This window comes from Lynx canadensis, chromosome C2, assembly GCF_007474595.2.
Source record: "Lynx canadensis isolate LIC74 chromosome C2, mLynCan4.pri.v2, whole genome shotgun sequence".
In the NCBI taxonomy this organism is placed as follows: domain Eukaryota; kingdom Metazoa; phylum Chordata; class Mammalia; order Carnivora; family Felidae; genus Lynx; species Lynx canadensis.
In genome coordinates, this window is record NC_044311.2 from 22,492,207 (window position 1) to 22,508,290 (window position 16,084).

Consider the following 16,084-nt stretch of genomic DNA (forward strand, 5'->3'; position numbering starts at 1 on the left):
CAGCAAGTGTCTCCTATGTGCAAGGCAGTATAGGTCTTTCAAAGACTCTGAAGCAGTATGCCAACTTCAAGGCCCTTCACAGCTCGGGCAAGACAAGCCAGACGAATGAAGCCAGCAACAAGCACAGAGCGGTCCAAGGGAAGGACCCTCACTATGAACTCAGGTGATTCAGGTAAACTGACGACAAAGAAAAGGGATGGGATTCTCATGGTGAACAGGAGTGACAAAGATGATCCAAGTGAGGGAAAATCTGAGAACTGGGTGTGGAGAAGAAAGAGGGTGAACTGTATTAGTTGAACGTGAACAGACCAGCTTGGTTTGTCCAGAGCCTTCAAGGTTAGCGTGGAACAGTAGTTGGAAAGTGGGTGGTGGGAGTATTATAAGTTGGTTCTTTAGTAATTTGAGTGTAAGACCTGCTTTCCTAAGAGCACATGTGTTTAGAGTAGAAAGTGGTGCTGCCGCTCCCCTGCTTCCTCACGTGGTCTTTCTTCTGTGCATTGCACGCCCCTCACGTTTCCCTATGACCAAATCTCCTCTTCTTACGAGTTTACCACCAGTCACACTGGATCAGGACCCACTCTAATGGCTTCATTTCACCTTAACTACCTCTTTAAAGGCCCTATCTTCAAATGCAGTCACATGCTGAGGTGGTGAGGGAAGGGTTTCAACACATGATTTGAGGGGCACACAATTCAGCCCCTAACTGTCCCCAAGCCAGAAACCTGAAATTTATCAGTCTTCCTTTGACGTCACCTTCCTCTGCCAAGTCCTACTTTTCTGTGAACTCTATGTCCACACCATCTAAACTCCTTAGAAAGACATCATAAAATGTTAACTAACTGAAATTTAAATAAAAACTTGGGAAAAAAGAAGACATAATAAAATCTTTAAGAGCTAAGCTCTGCCCATCCATGTAGAGATAAACTTTAACTCCCTGACTTTTATAGTCTACTTCCCAAAAAAAGGTCAACTATTTGCCAGTCCACCTCCTGAAATTAACAACCCCTCCTTTCAGTGCATCGAACTCCATTCATCTTTCAAGATTTGCTTCAGTGTTAACTTCCCCTTGAAGATCTTGTTGACTCTGCTCCAATTCTTGCTGGCTCCTATCTCTTTCCCTTGTCCAGAAAGAATTTACCATTTCTGCCACTCTACTATCACTCGATATACTATATCACAAATACTGGATCTATGTTCTTCATAAGATCACAAGCTCTTGAGAGAGGAAAAAAAAAAAACTCTAAATAAAAGAATGCATACTCCGGAGTTTGATTATATGAATGTAAATCTTAGTTCTACTAAGCTTTTTTTACTATGTCAATTTATCAAGTTACTTAAATACACTGGTAACTGGGAATAAGAATAATACCTAATTCATATGGTTATAGGAAATACAGGCAGTTTCTGTTAGTATGATGTAGAGACTCAATAACAGCTAGCTATTAAAATAAAACAGAGAGAATGTAGCAATGGCCACATCTTTTATTGAGTTCATTCCAGATGCTCTGTCCTGTGCGATTTGTATGTATTATTTCTTATAAACCTTGATAAAATTGATTTGTGTATTGGGACTCACAACACGGGACCCAGTGGCCTGACATGTAAACCTACTTCAGCCTGCACTTACGGGAAACACCTGTCAAGGAACCCTAACAAACACTATGCACAATCCTCCAAATCAGCTTTAGCTAGCTAACCTTACACTAAAAAGTAGGACCTTGCTAGCCTCATAAGGAAATCCCCTACCTCCTAGGCCATCATGCCCTGTTTCCATGTTGCCTCTTCTAACTCTCTATAAAACTTGCTCAAAATCCCTCGGGAATAGCACTCCACTGTTTGTGAAGCACTGTATACTCTCAATCCATGGAGCGCTCCCCTTTGAATAAAGGGCATCAAACTCATTACTAAATTGTAATATTTTTGTCATTGGACAGTCTGAATCAAATGTAGACATGTATGATTGCCCCATTTTATAGAAGAGTACAGTCTGTGACAGGATAAGTCCCTAGTCTATACCAAACATGTGGTAGAACCAGGATTTGAGCTAAAGTACAGATGATCCAAAGCATCCGGTCTCCATTTTGACATCCCCAAACAATAGTTGAAATCTGAAGACAGAGTGGGTACTCACTAAGTATTTGTTGAACTACTTAATCCACTATTAATTCACTTTTAAATTGTATTAAAGTATTACTTACTGAGAGTGAAAGATCAGTAATGCACTCAGTAATATTAGACATGGATAGGAGTTAGTGGTTTACACACTATTTTTAGAATGGAAGTAAAATGTGTCAAAAAAAAAAAAAAGGAGGGTATTGGGTAGTAAAAAACACCAGATTTCTGCTGACGTCCCTTACACCCTCCCTCCCTCCCTTTCCTGCCCTCTCTTCTGCCTCTTTCCCCCTGCCCCCCTCACCCCGACACACAACCCAGATCACTGGCTGAAAGCTACAGAGTGCACAAACAGAACATTGTGTTTTATGCTAATCTCCCATCAATGCTGTTTATTGTATCCCATACCTTGCTAGCCTTTTCAATAAAATATGCTTTACCTCATTTCACATAAACCCCCAAACAACATAGATATTCATGATTCAAGTAGTTTTTAAAAATAGAAGTGCACATATACCTCTTATAAAGTCCATCATCTGAGCCTGGGTAGGAAATTAACACAAATCTTATTTCTATAAGCCAGTGAACTTCAGTGATACATTTGTATGAGATGGAATCTTGGGTCAAGTCAGGCTACATGCTCACTTACAGTTTTCTCGTGCTATGATACAATACTGCTCCGGTTCCACAGTGACATTTTAATGATTTTCAAACACTTATCTCAAAGTTCTAAAAATACCATACGCTAAGATGTGCTTTTCCTACAAGACATGTCATCAACTGGTGAATTTAATGTACTTTCCTCTATTAAGTGCAGGTAAAAAAAAAAAAAAAGAAACATATATCTATTTTTTATGATCATTTTATAGCCATGCTGGCTAACAATAAGTTAGTTGGCCTCTATAAAAATACTACATACTTTTGTGGGACATTTATATTAAGGCATTAACAGAAAAAAATGTTAAGTTTTCAGTACCTATTTAGAAATAGTACATAACTTCCTATGAAGTAATAATCACTTGAGGAAGAAGTTATAAAGCTACAAAAAATTTAGGGATTTTTTTCAAAATACTTCAAAATTCATAAATCATATTTTGCATTATCTAATTAATGTTAAATGTGTTTCATTGATATTTTTTGCTTTACACTTTGCAAGAGATAGAAAATGATTGTATATGTTCCCTGAACAAAATTGGTCTATTACTGAACAGAGATGAACATATTCATTTTTTATTTTTTTTATTTTTTTATTTTTTATTTTTTTAATATGAAATTTATTGTCAAATTGGTTTCCATACAACACCCAGTGCTCATTCCAACAGGTGCATATTTATTTAAATGTAAATGTAAAACTCATTTTTAAGATGGGAGTTTGAATTAGTAAAATTGTTACTGGTTCCAGAGTATTCAAGTTCATGCCCTCCTCCACCCCCAAATGTCAGGTACAGTCTTTCATGTGCAAGCACTTCCGTTAGTGTAACACACTTGGCCTTTCCTGCTCTTTCACTCACTTCTTCCCAGAGGAAGAGGAGGAATTTAATCGGATTGAGTTTGGAAGGACACATAGGTATGCATAGGGTGGCCCCTTCCTCTTTAAGAAGCAGCTATATTTGGGGAGCATCTGTTCTGCTCTGGTCCTCCAAGCTTGAAATTATAACTTGGGGAGCTCTGCCTTTGCCTTTTTATAGCTCTGTTTGTGATCGAGGGGTGACTTTCCCTAAATCTGGAGCTCACAAGAGGAAGCCCACTTGCTGTAGATATACATTCTCTGTTATCAGTTTTATCAGAAATCAAGGTGATATGCTGATCTCCCATCTGCCTTATTCTTATTTCCTTCTGAGTTGGCCCAGTACTTGGGTGGAAAAAGGAGTGTTTTAATTGAGCTCTTTCAAATCCCAAGTGAGTAAGTATATTTTGCTCCTTTGGTCAATTTCAGTCTTCCAAGATAGGGATTTCTCCCCTATCTACAGACATGACAGGCCTAAGACAAAGGTGACAAGTTAAATTTTATAAAACCATTACACATGATTCTCCTGCTCCAAGCAAGTCAGGTTGATTAAATTGCTCCCTTTAAAGCAAAAAAAAAAAAAAAAAAAAAAAAAAAAGAAAAAAAAAGAAAAAAGTAGTCATATATTACTTTTTAGTTTTACACTTCTATCTACACACATATATAAAGGTATATGATATACACACATATATATTTAAGGTGGGAATAATAATTTTATTCAAATAATCCCTATTGCGGCATAATAGAAAATATATATTTGGTTTTTACCTCCTGCAACTGGCAAACAACTCTATAACCCTTGGAATCCCTGGGATGATGAGTATCTTTTATATGCTAATGATTGATTGGTGGCTGGGAGTCCCTACCTGCTTCCATGGTGAAAGACCCAAAATCAGAGAGTTGGAACTTTCACCCCACCCCTAACCTTCTGGAAGAGGAGAGGGGCTGGGGACTGAGTTAATCACCAATGGCCAGTGATGTAATCAATCATGTCTACATAATGAAACCTCCATAAAAACTCCTGGACAGTGGGGTGTGGAAAGCTTCTGAGTTGGTAAACACACTGAGGTTCTGGGAGTGTGGCACACCCAGACAGAGCATGGCCGCTCCACCTCCCTCCTCCCCATGCCCTGCCCCATGCATCTCTTCCATTTTGTTCTTCCTGAATTGTATCCTTTGTAACCATATAAATAAAGTGTTTCCCTGAGTGCTGTGAGTTGTTCTAACAAATTATTAAATTTGAAAAGGAGGAATGTTGGGGAATCCCCAACTTTATAGCCAAATTGGACAGACGAGTACAGGTCCCCTGGGCACCCCAAATTTGTGACTGGCATCTGAAGTGAGGACAGTCTCGTGGGAATGAGCCCATAAGCGTGTGGAGACCGACACTAACTCTGTAGTCATCGCAGAGCTGAATTAAATGATAGGACACCCAGTTGGTGGCCAGAAAGTTGTAGAACTGGTTCTTGGTGGGGAGAAAACCCACATATTTGGTGTCGCGGTGTTGTGAGCAAATATAGTTCATACTCACCTTCTCTATTCCTATAACACACACAAAAAAACCCCTAAAAACAAAATCTATGCATACTGACTCCCACGTTTTCTTTTCTCTCGCTGGACAGGCATTACACTTGCTGTAATATCCAAGTAACTTTAATTGTAAGACTGCTCTTTCCTTGTGTATGTAAATATGCCACACTGTTCAGTCATGCAAATACATAGGAAAATAGTTGTGCATTTGCAAACATTTCAGATGATGGAAGTGGGGGAAGAGGCACCACACCACAATAGTTCTCCATTTGGGTTGTCATTTCAAGAGACTTTTTATATGTTTTAAACACTCACATATGTGTTTTAAACGAGTTGAAATAAAAGAGTTCATTCTGAGCAAGTCATAATTCTTGAAATGTCAGATAGTCGGTTCTCATAAAGAACTTCACACATAGGAAGTCCCTTGCAATGACAATTGTTTATTCTCTGGTCACCAAAGTATGTAATCCTACCCCTGTTTAAATGAAATAATATCAACATTTTTTTCAGTGCCAGTTTTTGTCAGCTTGCACGAATTTTAAGGAATTTCTTAACAACTATAAACCAGAAGGTAAAAGGAAAGCAATATAAAATTGTAGAATCCTTTAAAGATCATTGAAAAGCTTGTCTGTGCCTTAAAACAAATCATGATAGTGTTATGTACGATAAGATACAGAAACACATTTGTCTGCAGCAATCCACTCTAGCAACCACTAAACACTGGATTCTTAATTTTGCACGTGAAATTTTCACGTCTAAATTTTGAGCAACTGCACTTCAGATGAAACCGAGAGAGGGATTTTTAATCATATCATTTTAACTTCACTCATTGCTACCGATTAATATTTTTCCCTAATAAAATAATGTGGTGTGACTCTTTATATTCTAAACTGTTTTTCCATCTTTATCTTATTTGCATAGGAATATGAACTTCTGGTTCCTGTCAAATGAGTCTTTATTACAAAGACGAGGATGTAAATTCATGTGAGTCTCTGTGATTTTGGAATAGGCACCAAGCGCTAACTGCTAACAGTTATGAATATTTATCAGTTGCTGTTATTAAAAAAGACAATTTTTTTTCCTCCTAGAGATTCTGAGTAAACAATTTCAAAATGTTACTCCATCTGTCAATGTTTTCTGAAAACAGTACCAACCTTCTTTTTTATCTTCTGGAGTAATCTTCACTTTTGTATCTGTTATGTCTTTGAATGAGGCCAGAAAAAGTACCACATCTCCTTTCTCATTCTTTATAGGAACAATATCCAATAGGCACCAAAATGGAGACCCTGCAACAGTAATAAAAATACAAATCAACCACTGCCTCATGTTTTTTCTATGAAAATCTCAATCATTAGTGGTGCAGTTAATAAAGTCCTTACTGTTTTCTTCTATCCCACACCTCCCCTCCAAAATCTTAAAAATGTCAGTTTTCAGATTCCATAAATGTCTAGCCCATATGCATATCTCTTCATTCCCAAATGAAACGCTTTCTTTGAAAATAAGGCTGTATTTTAAACAAAACCACTTGTCTGTGCTGAGATATTTCTGCTTATGTAATTCAAAATGTATTTCTTTTTTGAACTTGTTGATGTTGAAGCATTCCGCTTTATGAAACATTGCCCCTTCCCACCCCCAACACACACGGGTTGCTAAAATAAAGACCTTTGTTCGGTATGAGATTGCTAGAGGTTTATTTAGTCAATTTAAAAATCAATGTCCACCAGAACGGCTAAAGTTGTTAAAAAAAAAAAAGGTGAAAAATACCAAGTTTGGGGGGAAATGCATAGTCACTTAAATTCTCCTACATTGTTGGCTGGTTGCAAATTAGTATCTATACTGTAAAAATTGTACAACAGCATTAAGATATATTCCCACAATACAAAATTACACAGCAATGTGAATAAGAGTTATACAATAACTGACAATCAGATGGATGAATATCTCTAACATCATAATGAGCAGAATGCATATATATTAAGTACAAAAACAGTCAAAACTCATCTACAGTGTTAAAAGTCAGGATGGTGGTCTGGGAGATGATGATTAGAAAGAAGGGGACACAGGTGGGGCACCTGGGTGGCTCAGTAATTTGGGAGTCCGACTTCGGCTCAGGTCATGATCTCATAGTTCGTGAGTTCGAGGTTCGCGAGCTGTGCTGACAGCTCAGACCCTGGAACCTGCTTCTGTATCTCGCTCTCTCTCTGTCCCTCCCCCCCTCAAAAATAAATAAACATTGAAGTAAAAAAAACTAAAAAAAAAAAAAAGGGGACACAGGTCCTAGAGTTCTGGCATGCTGGTCATGTTCTGCTTTATGATCTTTCTGTTGCTTCCATAGGAGTGTTTAGTTTTTGCAAACCCATCAAACTCCATGTATGCATGTGTATTTTTCAGTAGGTGTATATTACTTCAAAAGCGTATTTTAAAAACCGGTAAGTTCAATTCTATTTTTCCAGCAAAAGAACCCTGAGAAATAATATTAGCAGCTTCAAGTTCAAACCTAAGGCTCATATTTTGAAATGTTTTTATATATATTAAAATATACATTTTAAGAATATATTAAAGTTCTCATACTAGATTTCCTCCTAAAAAACATTTCTGGGCCAAAAAAAAATTGAAAGTGGCAAAAAAGTTATTAAGTGCTTAAAAACAAAACTATTAATCTATTCACACATTTTTTCCATCATTTTTCTTTTGATGAGCAAAAAAATCCCTCAATACTGTGAATTTCCATCTTATATGGGAGTTGATTTCACAGTTGGGTATAAGACAAAAATAACAGTCAGAAATACCCTCGATATTTTAAGTTGTTTTGTATATACTGTATTAGATCTCACAGTTTCCAACACAGCTGATGTATCCATCCAGCCTTGGAATCTATCACAGATAAAGGAGCTGATACAGGGGCCATCTGACAAAAAGATCACATTTTATTTTAGCTGCTACTGTACTTTTTGAAAAGTGTGGTTGAATACACATGCAATAAACATGAGTACGATGTGCTTCCACTATATAAAGGATGCATGGAATATGTACCTGTCCCAATGGATCCTCCTAAATAGCTTCAGCATCATAAGTCAGAAGTTCCTCCCTGTCCTTCGGACTCAGATCTATAGTTTCCTTTCATTCGTCTTCCCAAATATCTATGCCACAGCAATTCTATTTCAATACCACATCACCAGGCTCCCGGAGAACGGGATCTAACCATACCTCCAACATTAACTAGCTCCGGACCATGGGGGAGTCAGTTAACTTCTCTTCTCCAATTAACTTGGTTCCCTCAATTGTAATATCCTCATATCCTTCACTCCAGTGATGCGTAGAGTAACCCAAACACCATGAGACAATATATCAACTCTATTGTCTACAACTAATGGGGAAACCTCATCAATGAGCCGTAGTCCTGGCCAAACACTACTATCCCCATTATCCCAGGATGGCTCTTAATTCAATTTTTTTCTATAGCCACCATTTCCAGTTGGAAGCGGTTTGTGCTAATGCTGTAGCTATGGTAGGAACAAAAAGAATCATCAGGGCAAGCTGTCAACCAGACCCCGGACATATTAATAGCGGGGACCTGGGAAAGAATATGAATCTGATAGTCGGATCACATTTTTAAAGCATCTCTGTCACTTGTCTTGCAAAAAACATCACCCAGATCAGAACAGAGGCTATTATTTTTCCCGAAGATACATTTTATCTATGCACTCAGACAAGCCTCATTATTGTCTCCACAGAGCCTTTGCACAGGTGCACCAAAGTATTTTAGAGAGAGGCAAAAGCATATCAGGTGAGAGCCAAGCAAAGAGCTGCCAAATGTCAATATTCTCGAATCGGCACAGCAGTCATTTTACATGGTGTTCTGGGAGTGCTGAAAGAGCACTTTGAGATTTATCTTTTAAGTGAGATGTAATCTTTGACATTTTATAAATTCAGTAAGAGTCCATTAACACGGGTCCTTTTAAATTCAGATTTTTTTTTTTTTAAATTTTTTTTTTTCAACGTTTATTTATTTTTGGGACAGAGAGAGACAGAGCATGAACGGGGGAGGGGCAGAGAGAGAGGGAGACACAGAATCGGAAACAGGCTCCAGGCTCCGAGCCATCCGCCCAGAGCCCGACGCGGGGCTCGAACTCACGGACCGCGAGATCGTGACCTGGCTGAAGTCGGCCCCTTAACCGACTGCGCCACCCAGGCGCCCCTAAATTCAGATTTTTGTAATAATTTGGCATGGACTAGGCTGACGTCTGCCTTCCCATTGCATATACGACAAAAAAATGTGTAGAGGCGTGTATCTCAGAGATACTGCAGGTTTGGTTCCAGACCACCCCAAAAAAGTAAACATCACAATAAAGTGGGTTAAATGAATTGTTTTTGATTCCCAGGGCATATACAAGTTACGCTTACGCTATACAGTAGTCTATTAAGCGTGCAATAGCACGGTGTTTAAAAATGCAAAGTACACGTTTTAATTAAAAATACTTAATTTCTTTCAAATACGCTAACCATCATCTGAAGGCTCAATGAGTTGTAATCCTTTTGCTGGAGGGTATTTGCCTTGATGTTGATGGCTGCTGACTGCTCAAGGGAGGGTGGTTGCTGCAAGTTGGAGTGGCTGTGGCAATTTCTTAAAAAAAGAAAAACAATGAGTTTGCCATATCAATGGAGTCTTCCTTTCATGAACGATTTCTCTGTAGCACGTGATGCTGTTTGATAGCACTTTACCCGCAGAACTTCTTTCAAAATTGGAGTCAATCCCCTCAAGCCCTACTACTGCTCTATCAACTAAGTTTATGTGATACTCTAAATCTTTTGTCGTTATTTCAGCAATATTCCCAGCATCTGCACCAGGAGTAGATTCATCTCAAGAAACACTTTCTTTGCTCATCCTAAGAAGCAAGTCCTCATCTGTTCAAGTTTTATCATGAGATTGCAGCCATTCAGTCACAGCTTCAGGCTCCACTTGTAATTCTAACTCTCTTGCTATTTCCACCATATCTGCAGTGACTCCCCCACTGAAGTCTGGAACCTATCAAAGGCATCCATGAAAATTGGAATCAACTTCTTCCAAACTCCTGTTAATAGCGATATTTTGGGGGTGCCTGAGTGGCTCAGTCAGGCATCCGACTTCAGCTCAGGTCATGATCCCACAGCTCGTGAGTTCAAGCCCCACATCGGGCTCTGTGCTGACAGCTCGGAGCCTGGAGCCTGCTTCGAACTCTGTGTCTCCCTCTCTGTCTACCCCTTCCCCACTTGCACTCTCTCTCTCTCTCAAAGATAAATAAACATTAAAAACACGTATTAAAATAGTGATGTTTTGACCTCTTCCATGAAACACAAATGTTCTTAAAGGCATCTAAAATGGTGAATTCTTTCCAGGAGGTTTTCAATTTACTCTTTCCAGGTGCATCAGAAGAATCACTATCTATGGCAGCTATAGCTTTATAAAATGGGTTTCTTAAATAATAAGACTTAAGTCAAAATTTCTCCTTGATACATGGGCTGCAGAATGGACATTGTGTTAGCAGGCATGAAAACTACATTAATCTCACTGTACATTTCCATCAGAGTTCTTAGATGAACAGCTGCATCACTAATGACCAGTAATATTTTGAAAGGAATCCTTTTTCGGGGCGCCTGGGTGGCGCAGTCGGTTAAGCGTCCGACTTCAGCCAGGTCACGATCTCGCGGTCTGTGAGTTCGAGCCCCGCGTCGGGCTCTGGGCTGATGGCTCAGAGCCTGGAGCCTGTTTCCGATTCTGTGTCTCCCTCTCTCTCTGCCCCTCCCCCGTTCATGCTCTGTCTCTCTCTGTCCCCAAAAAAATAAATAAACGTTGAAAAAAAAAAAAAAAAGAAAGGAATCCTTTTTCTAGAAGTACCAACCGTGGGTTTAAAATTAAAACAGATTATAAACATCGGTTGTAAACAGATGTGCTATCATCCAGGCTTCGTGGTTCCATGTACAGAGCACAGGCAGAGTAGACCTAGCATAATTCTCAAGAGCCCTAGGATTTTTGAAATGGTCGATGAGCACTGGTTTCAACTAAAAGTCACCTGCTACATTAACCCCTAACAAGAGAGTCAGTCTATCTTTTGAAGCTCTGAAACCAGCCATTGACCTTTCCTCACCAGCTATGAAAATCCTAGATGGCACCTTTTTCCAATGGAAGGCTGTGTCACCTACGTTGAACATGTGTCATTTAGTGGAGCCACCTTCATCTTCTGGGTCACTTGCTGCAGCTTCTCCATCAGCACGTGCTTCTTCACCTTGTCGCCTTCTGTTATGGAGGAGGCTTCTTTCCTTAAACCTCATGAACCAATCTCCGCTGGCTTCAAACTCTTCTTCTGCAGTTTCCTCACCTCTCAGCGTTCATAGACTTGAAGAGAGTTAGGGTCTTGTTCTTGTTTAGATTTTGGCTTAAGGGAATGCTGTGGTTGCTTTGATCTTCTATTGAGACCACTCGAACTTTCTCCATATCAGCAATGAGGCTGTTTCTCTTTCTTATGATTCTTGTGTTCACTGGAGCAGCACTTTTAATTTTCTTCAAGAACCTCTCTGCATTCCCAACTTGGCTATTTGGCACAAGAACCCTAGCTTTTGGCCTGTTTTGACTTTCAACATGCCTTCCTCGCTCGGCTTAACCATTTCTAGCTTTTGATTGAAAGTGAGAGATGTGCAACTTTTCCTTTCACATGAACACTTGGAGGCCACTGCAGGGTTATTAATTGGCCTGATTTCAATATTGCTGTGTCTCAGGGAATAGTGGGGCCCAAGGAATGAGAGAGAGATGGGGAAGAGCCCGTTGGTAGAGCAGTCAAAACACACACATTTATTGATTTAAGTTGGCTGTCTTCTATGGGCACAGTTGGTGGTGCCCCCAAACAATTAGAATAGTAATAACAAAGCTCACTGATCACAGATCACCATAACAACTATAATAATAATGAAAAAGTCGGAAATAGCGAGAGAATTACCAAAATGTGACACACACACACACCAAGTGAGCAAATGTTGGGAAAACAGCTCCAATAGACTTGCTCTATGCAGGGTTGCTACAAACCTTCAATTTGTGAAAAACACAGCACAATAAAGTAAAGCACGATAAAAGGAGGTATGCCTATATGAGGGAAACAGTATAAGGGAGATATAGGCCTATTTCCTTCCTCCTTCCCTTCCCTTCTTCCTTTCTTCTTTCAATTGTTCTTTCAGATTGATCCACACCGATTGCCTTATAAATACGATGTCAGCTGGGGCGCCTGGGTGGCTCAGTTGATCAAGCATCTGACTTTGGCTCAGGTCACCATCTCATGGTTTGTGAGTTCGAGCCCCACAATGGGCTCTCTGCTGTCAACACAGAGCCTGCTTCAGATCCTCTGTCCCCCTCCCTCTCTACCCATGACCTGCTTGCATGCTCTCTCTCTCTCTCTCCCTCAAAAATAAATACTTAAATAAATGAAGAAGTAGCATGGGAGGAGGAACTATAAAAAAAAATGACGTTAGCCACGCCTAACATTAGAAAGCAAAACATTTTCCACTTGCTTCTTCCACAAAAAGAGGACAGATGCAAAGCCTTGCCAAGCAAATTCAAAGCAAGACCCCTCACACTTAATTTGCTCACTTATCCATCCTTTCCCTGCTTTCCTAAATCTCTCTACCAGGACCTCTGTCCTAGCTCTGTGACAAAATCTCTATCCTTGCATGACTATCATAATTCAAAGCTATTCCCCAAGGTCGGCCCCTTCCTCTTTTACCCATGGGCACAGTAATGATCGTGCAACATCTTTCAGTCAGCAGTAAGTCGGGCCCGGTGCAATAAATCTCTCTTAGGGTTAAGGTGGGAGGCAGCACACCCTTCAGCCTAAAACCCAGAGATGTGAAGGATTCTTAAAAACAGGTTAGAGGGCAGAAATCTTATGTCAATTTTAAGTTCTGTGTATAGCAGCAGTAATTATCATGTGGGTTGGTGAGTGTTAAAACAGATGAGGCTCTGCCAGGATTTAAGTTAATAACACCTTTGACTTCCATGGCTAAATACAATTCATGGGGAGAAAAGAGGGTTTATACCCTATATGGTAAAATGTATTTTCGGAATTGCATAAATAATTACACAGAGCTTAATTCCGGTGGAATGTCCCATGTCTCCCATTTTGGCACTTCCTTTCTCTCAGTTGGGACACAAGTGTACTGGAGAATTTGACTTGCTAGTATTTACAATTTTAAGAAGACTGATGTGTTTTCTACACAGCCCCCAAAGATTCTACTTGGCAAGAAGTAAAAACGAATGATAAGGTTTCCGGTATGAATTCAAGGCTCAATAACTTAATATAAGGAGGTACAGATATAAAGCAAACTGAGTTGTGAGTTGTTCCCTTCTCTGTAATGTCTATGCTGTCATGATGAGCTTATAAATTGCCTTTCCCCATGGAAGGTCAGTAGCAGAAAGTGGGATGTGGACCCTCTGCATATCCTCACGTTTCTTAGGTAGGACGTTGCTTGGATTTCAACGAGAAATATGTGTGATGTTTAGCTTTTAAAATTATTACTACAATCCTATAATATCCTAAATGTTAACAGCATCAATGTCATGTGACTGAAACATTTTCAGGTGCTCTTCATATTTCGCATCAACTCTGTTGAGCCTTATTCCTAACAACCATTGTCTCGGTGCCACTTACTCGATGATGGGGTGACAGGTTTGACACTTTTTTTAGAAATTAGTCCATGGGGTGAAAGACCTACATATGAGTCTGGAAACCATCGAAATCCTAGAGGAGAACACAGGAAGCAACTTCTTTGACGTTCGCCGCAGCACCTTCTTACTAGACACATCGCCATAGGCAAGGGAAACTAAAGCAAAAATGAACTATTGGGGCTTCATCAAGCTAAAAACCTTCGGGGGTGCCTGGGTGGTTCAGTTGGTTAAGCATCCAACTTCAGCTCAGGTCATGATCTCATGGTTTGTGAGTTCAAGCTGTGCACTTGAGGCACCTGGCTGGCTCAGTTGGTGGAGGATGTGACTTTTGATCTCAAGAGTCATGAGTTCAAAGACCACTTTGGGCATAGAGATTGCTTAAAAATAAGTAAATAAGGGGCACCTGGGTGGCTCAGTCAGTTAAGCATCTGACTTCGGCTCAGGTCATGATCTCGTAGTTCATGAGTTCAAGCCCCATGTCAGGTTCTGTGCTGACAGCTCAGAGCCTGGAGCCTGCTTCGGATTCTGTGTCTCCCTCTCTCTCTGCCCCTCCCTAACCTGTGCTCTGTCTCTCTCTGTCTCTCAAAAAATAAACGTAAAAACAAAACTTTTAAAAAAGACAAAAATCTTCTGCACAGCGAAGGAAACAATCAACAAAAGTAAAAGGCAACTGGTGGAATAGGAGAAGATATATTTCCAAATGACATATCTGACAAAAGGTTAGTATCCAAAATCTATAAAGAACTTATCAACCTCAACATCCAAAAAAACAAATACCCAATTAAGAAATGAGCAGAGTACACAAATAGACACTTTTCCAAAGAAGACATACAGGGGCACCTGGGTGGCTCAGTCAGTTAGACGTCTGACTTCAGCTCAGGTCTGATCTCACAGTCTGTGAGCTCGAGCCTTGCATCGGGCTCTGTGCTGACAGCTCAGAGCCTGGAGCCTGCTTCAGATTCTGTGTCTCCCTCTCTCTCTGCCCCTCCCCCACTCTCACTCTGTCTCTCTCTCTCTCTCTCAAAAATAAACATTAAAAAAGGGGGGGGGAGGTACCCAGGTGGCTCAGTCGGTTAAGCATCCGACTTCGGCTCAGGTCATGATCTCACGGCTGGTGGGTTCAAGCCCCGCATCAGGTTCTGAGCTGACAGCTTGGAGTCTGGAGCCTGCTTTGGATTCTGTGTCTCCCTTTCCCTCTGCCCCTCCCCCATTCATGCTCTGTCTCTCTCTGTCTCTCAAAAACTGAATAGAAAGTTAAAAAAAAATTAAAAAAAAAGAAGACGTACAGATGGTTAACAGACACATGAAAAGATGCTCAACATCGCTCATCATCAGGGAAATACTGATCAAAACCACGAGGAGATACCACCTCCTACCTGTCAGAATGGCTAAAATTAACAACATAGGAAACAACAGGTGTCGGCGAGGATGCAGAGAAAGGGGAACCTTCTTGCACTGTTGGTGGGAATGCAAACTGGAGCAGCCATTCTGGAGAACAGTATGCAGGTTCCTCAAAATAATAAAAATAGAACTACCCTACAATCCAGCTATTGCACTACTAGGTACTTACCCAAAGGATACAAAAATACAGATTCAAAGGGGTGCATGCACCAATGTTTATAGCAGCAGCAGCAGCAACAGCCAAACTATGGAGACAGCCCAAATGTCCACTGACTGATGAATGGATAAAGGTGTGGTATACACACACACACACATACACACACGCACACACACAGAAATATTACTCAGCCATCAAAAAGAATAAAATCTTCCCATTTGCAACAATGTGTATGGAGTTAGAATGCCAAATGCCAAATGAAGTAAGTCAATCAGAAAGACAAATACCATATGATTTCACTCATATGTGGAATTTAAGAAACAGAAGAGATGAACATATGGGAGGAGGAAAAAAGAGGAGAGAGAGAAACAAACCAAAAGAGACTCTTAATGATGGAGAAAAACTGAGAGTTGATGGAGGGAGGTGGGTGTGGGATGGGCTGGATGGGTGATGGGTATTAAGGGAGGCTGGGGCCCCTGGATGGCTCAGTTGGTTGAGTGTCTGACTTCGGCTCAGGTCATGATCTCGCAGCTCGTGAGTTCGAGCCCCATGTCGGGCTCTGTGCTGACTGAGCCTGGAGGCTGCGGTGGATTCTGTGTCTCCCTCTCTCTCTGCCCCTCCCCCGATTATGCTCTGTCTGTCTCTCTCTCTCTCAAAAATAAATAAAAGCATTACAAAAATTCTCCTT

At 40.3% G+C, this 16,084-nt stretch overlaps 1 protein-coding gene across 1 annotated transcript in view; it reads right to left on the reverse strand.

Moving 5' to 3' along the window:
- Window positions 1-16,084, reverse strand: part of KCNH8 (potassium voltage-gated channel subfamily H member 8) — a 355,504-nt gene that overhangs the window by 195,872 nt on the left and 143,548 nt on the right. The window contains exon 3 of the mRNA XM_030329693.1: window positions 6,304-6,435. Coding sequence (XP_030185553.1) covers window positions 6,304-6,435 — 132 coding nt within the window. The remainder of the gene's footprint in view (window positions 1-6,303; window positions 6,436-16,084) is intronic.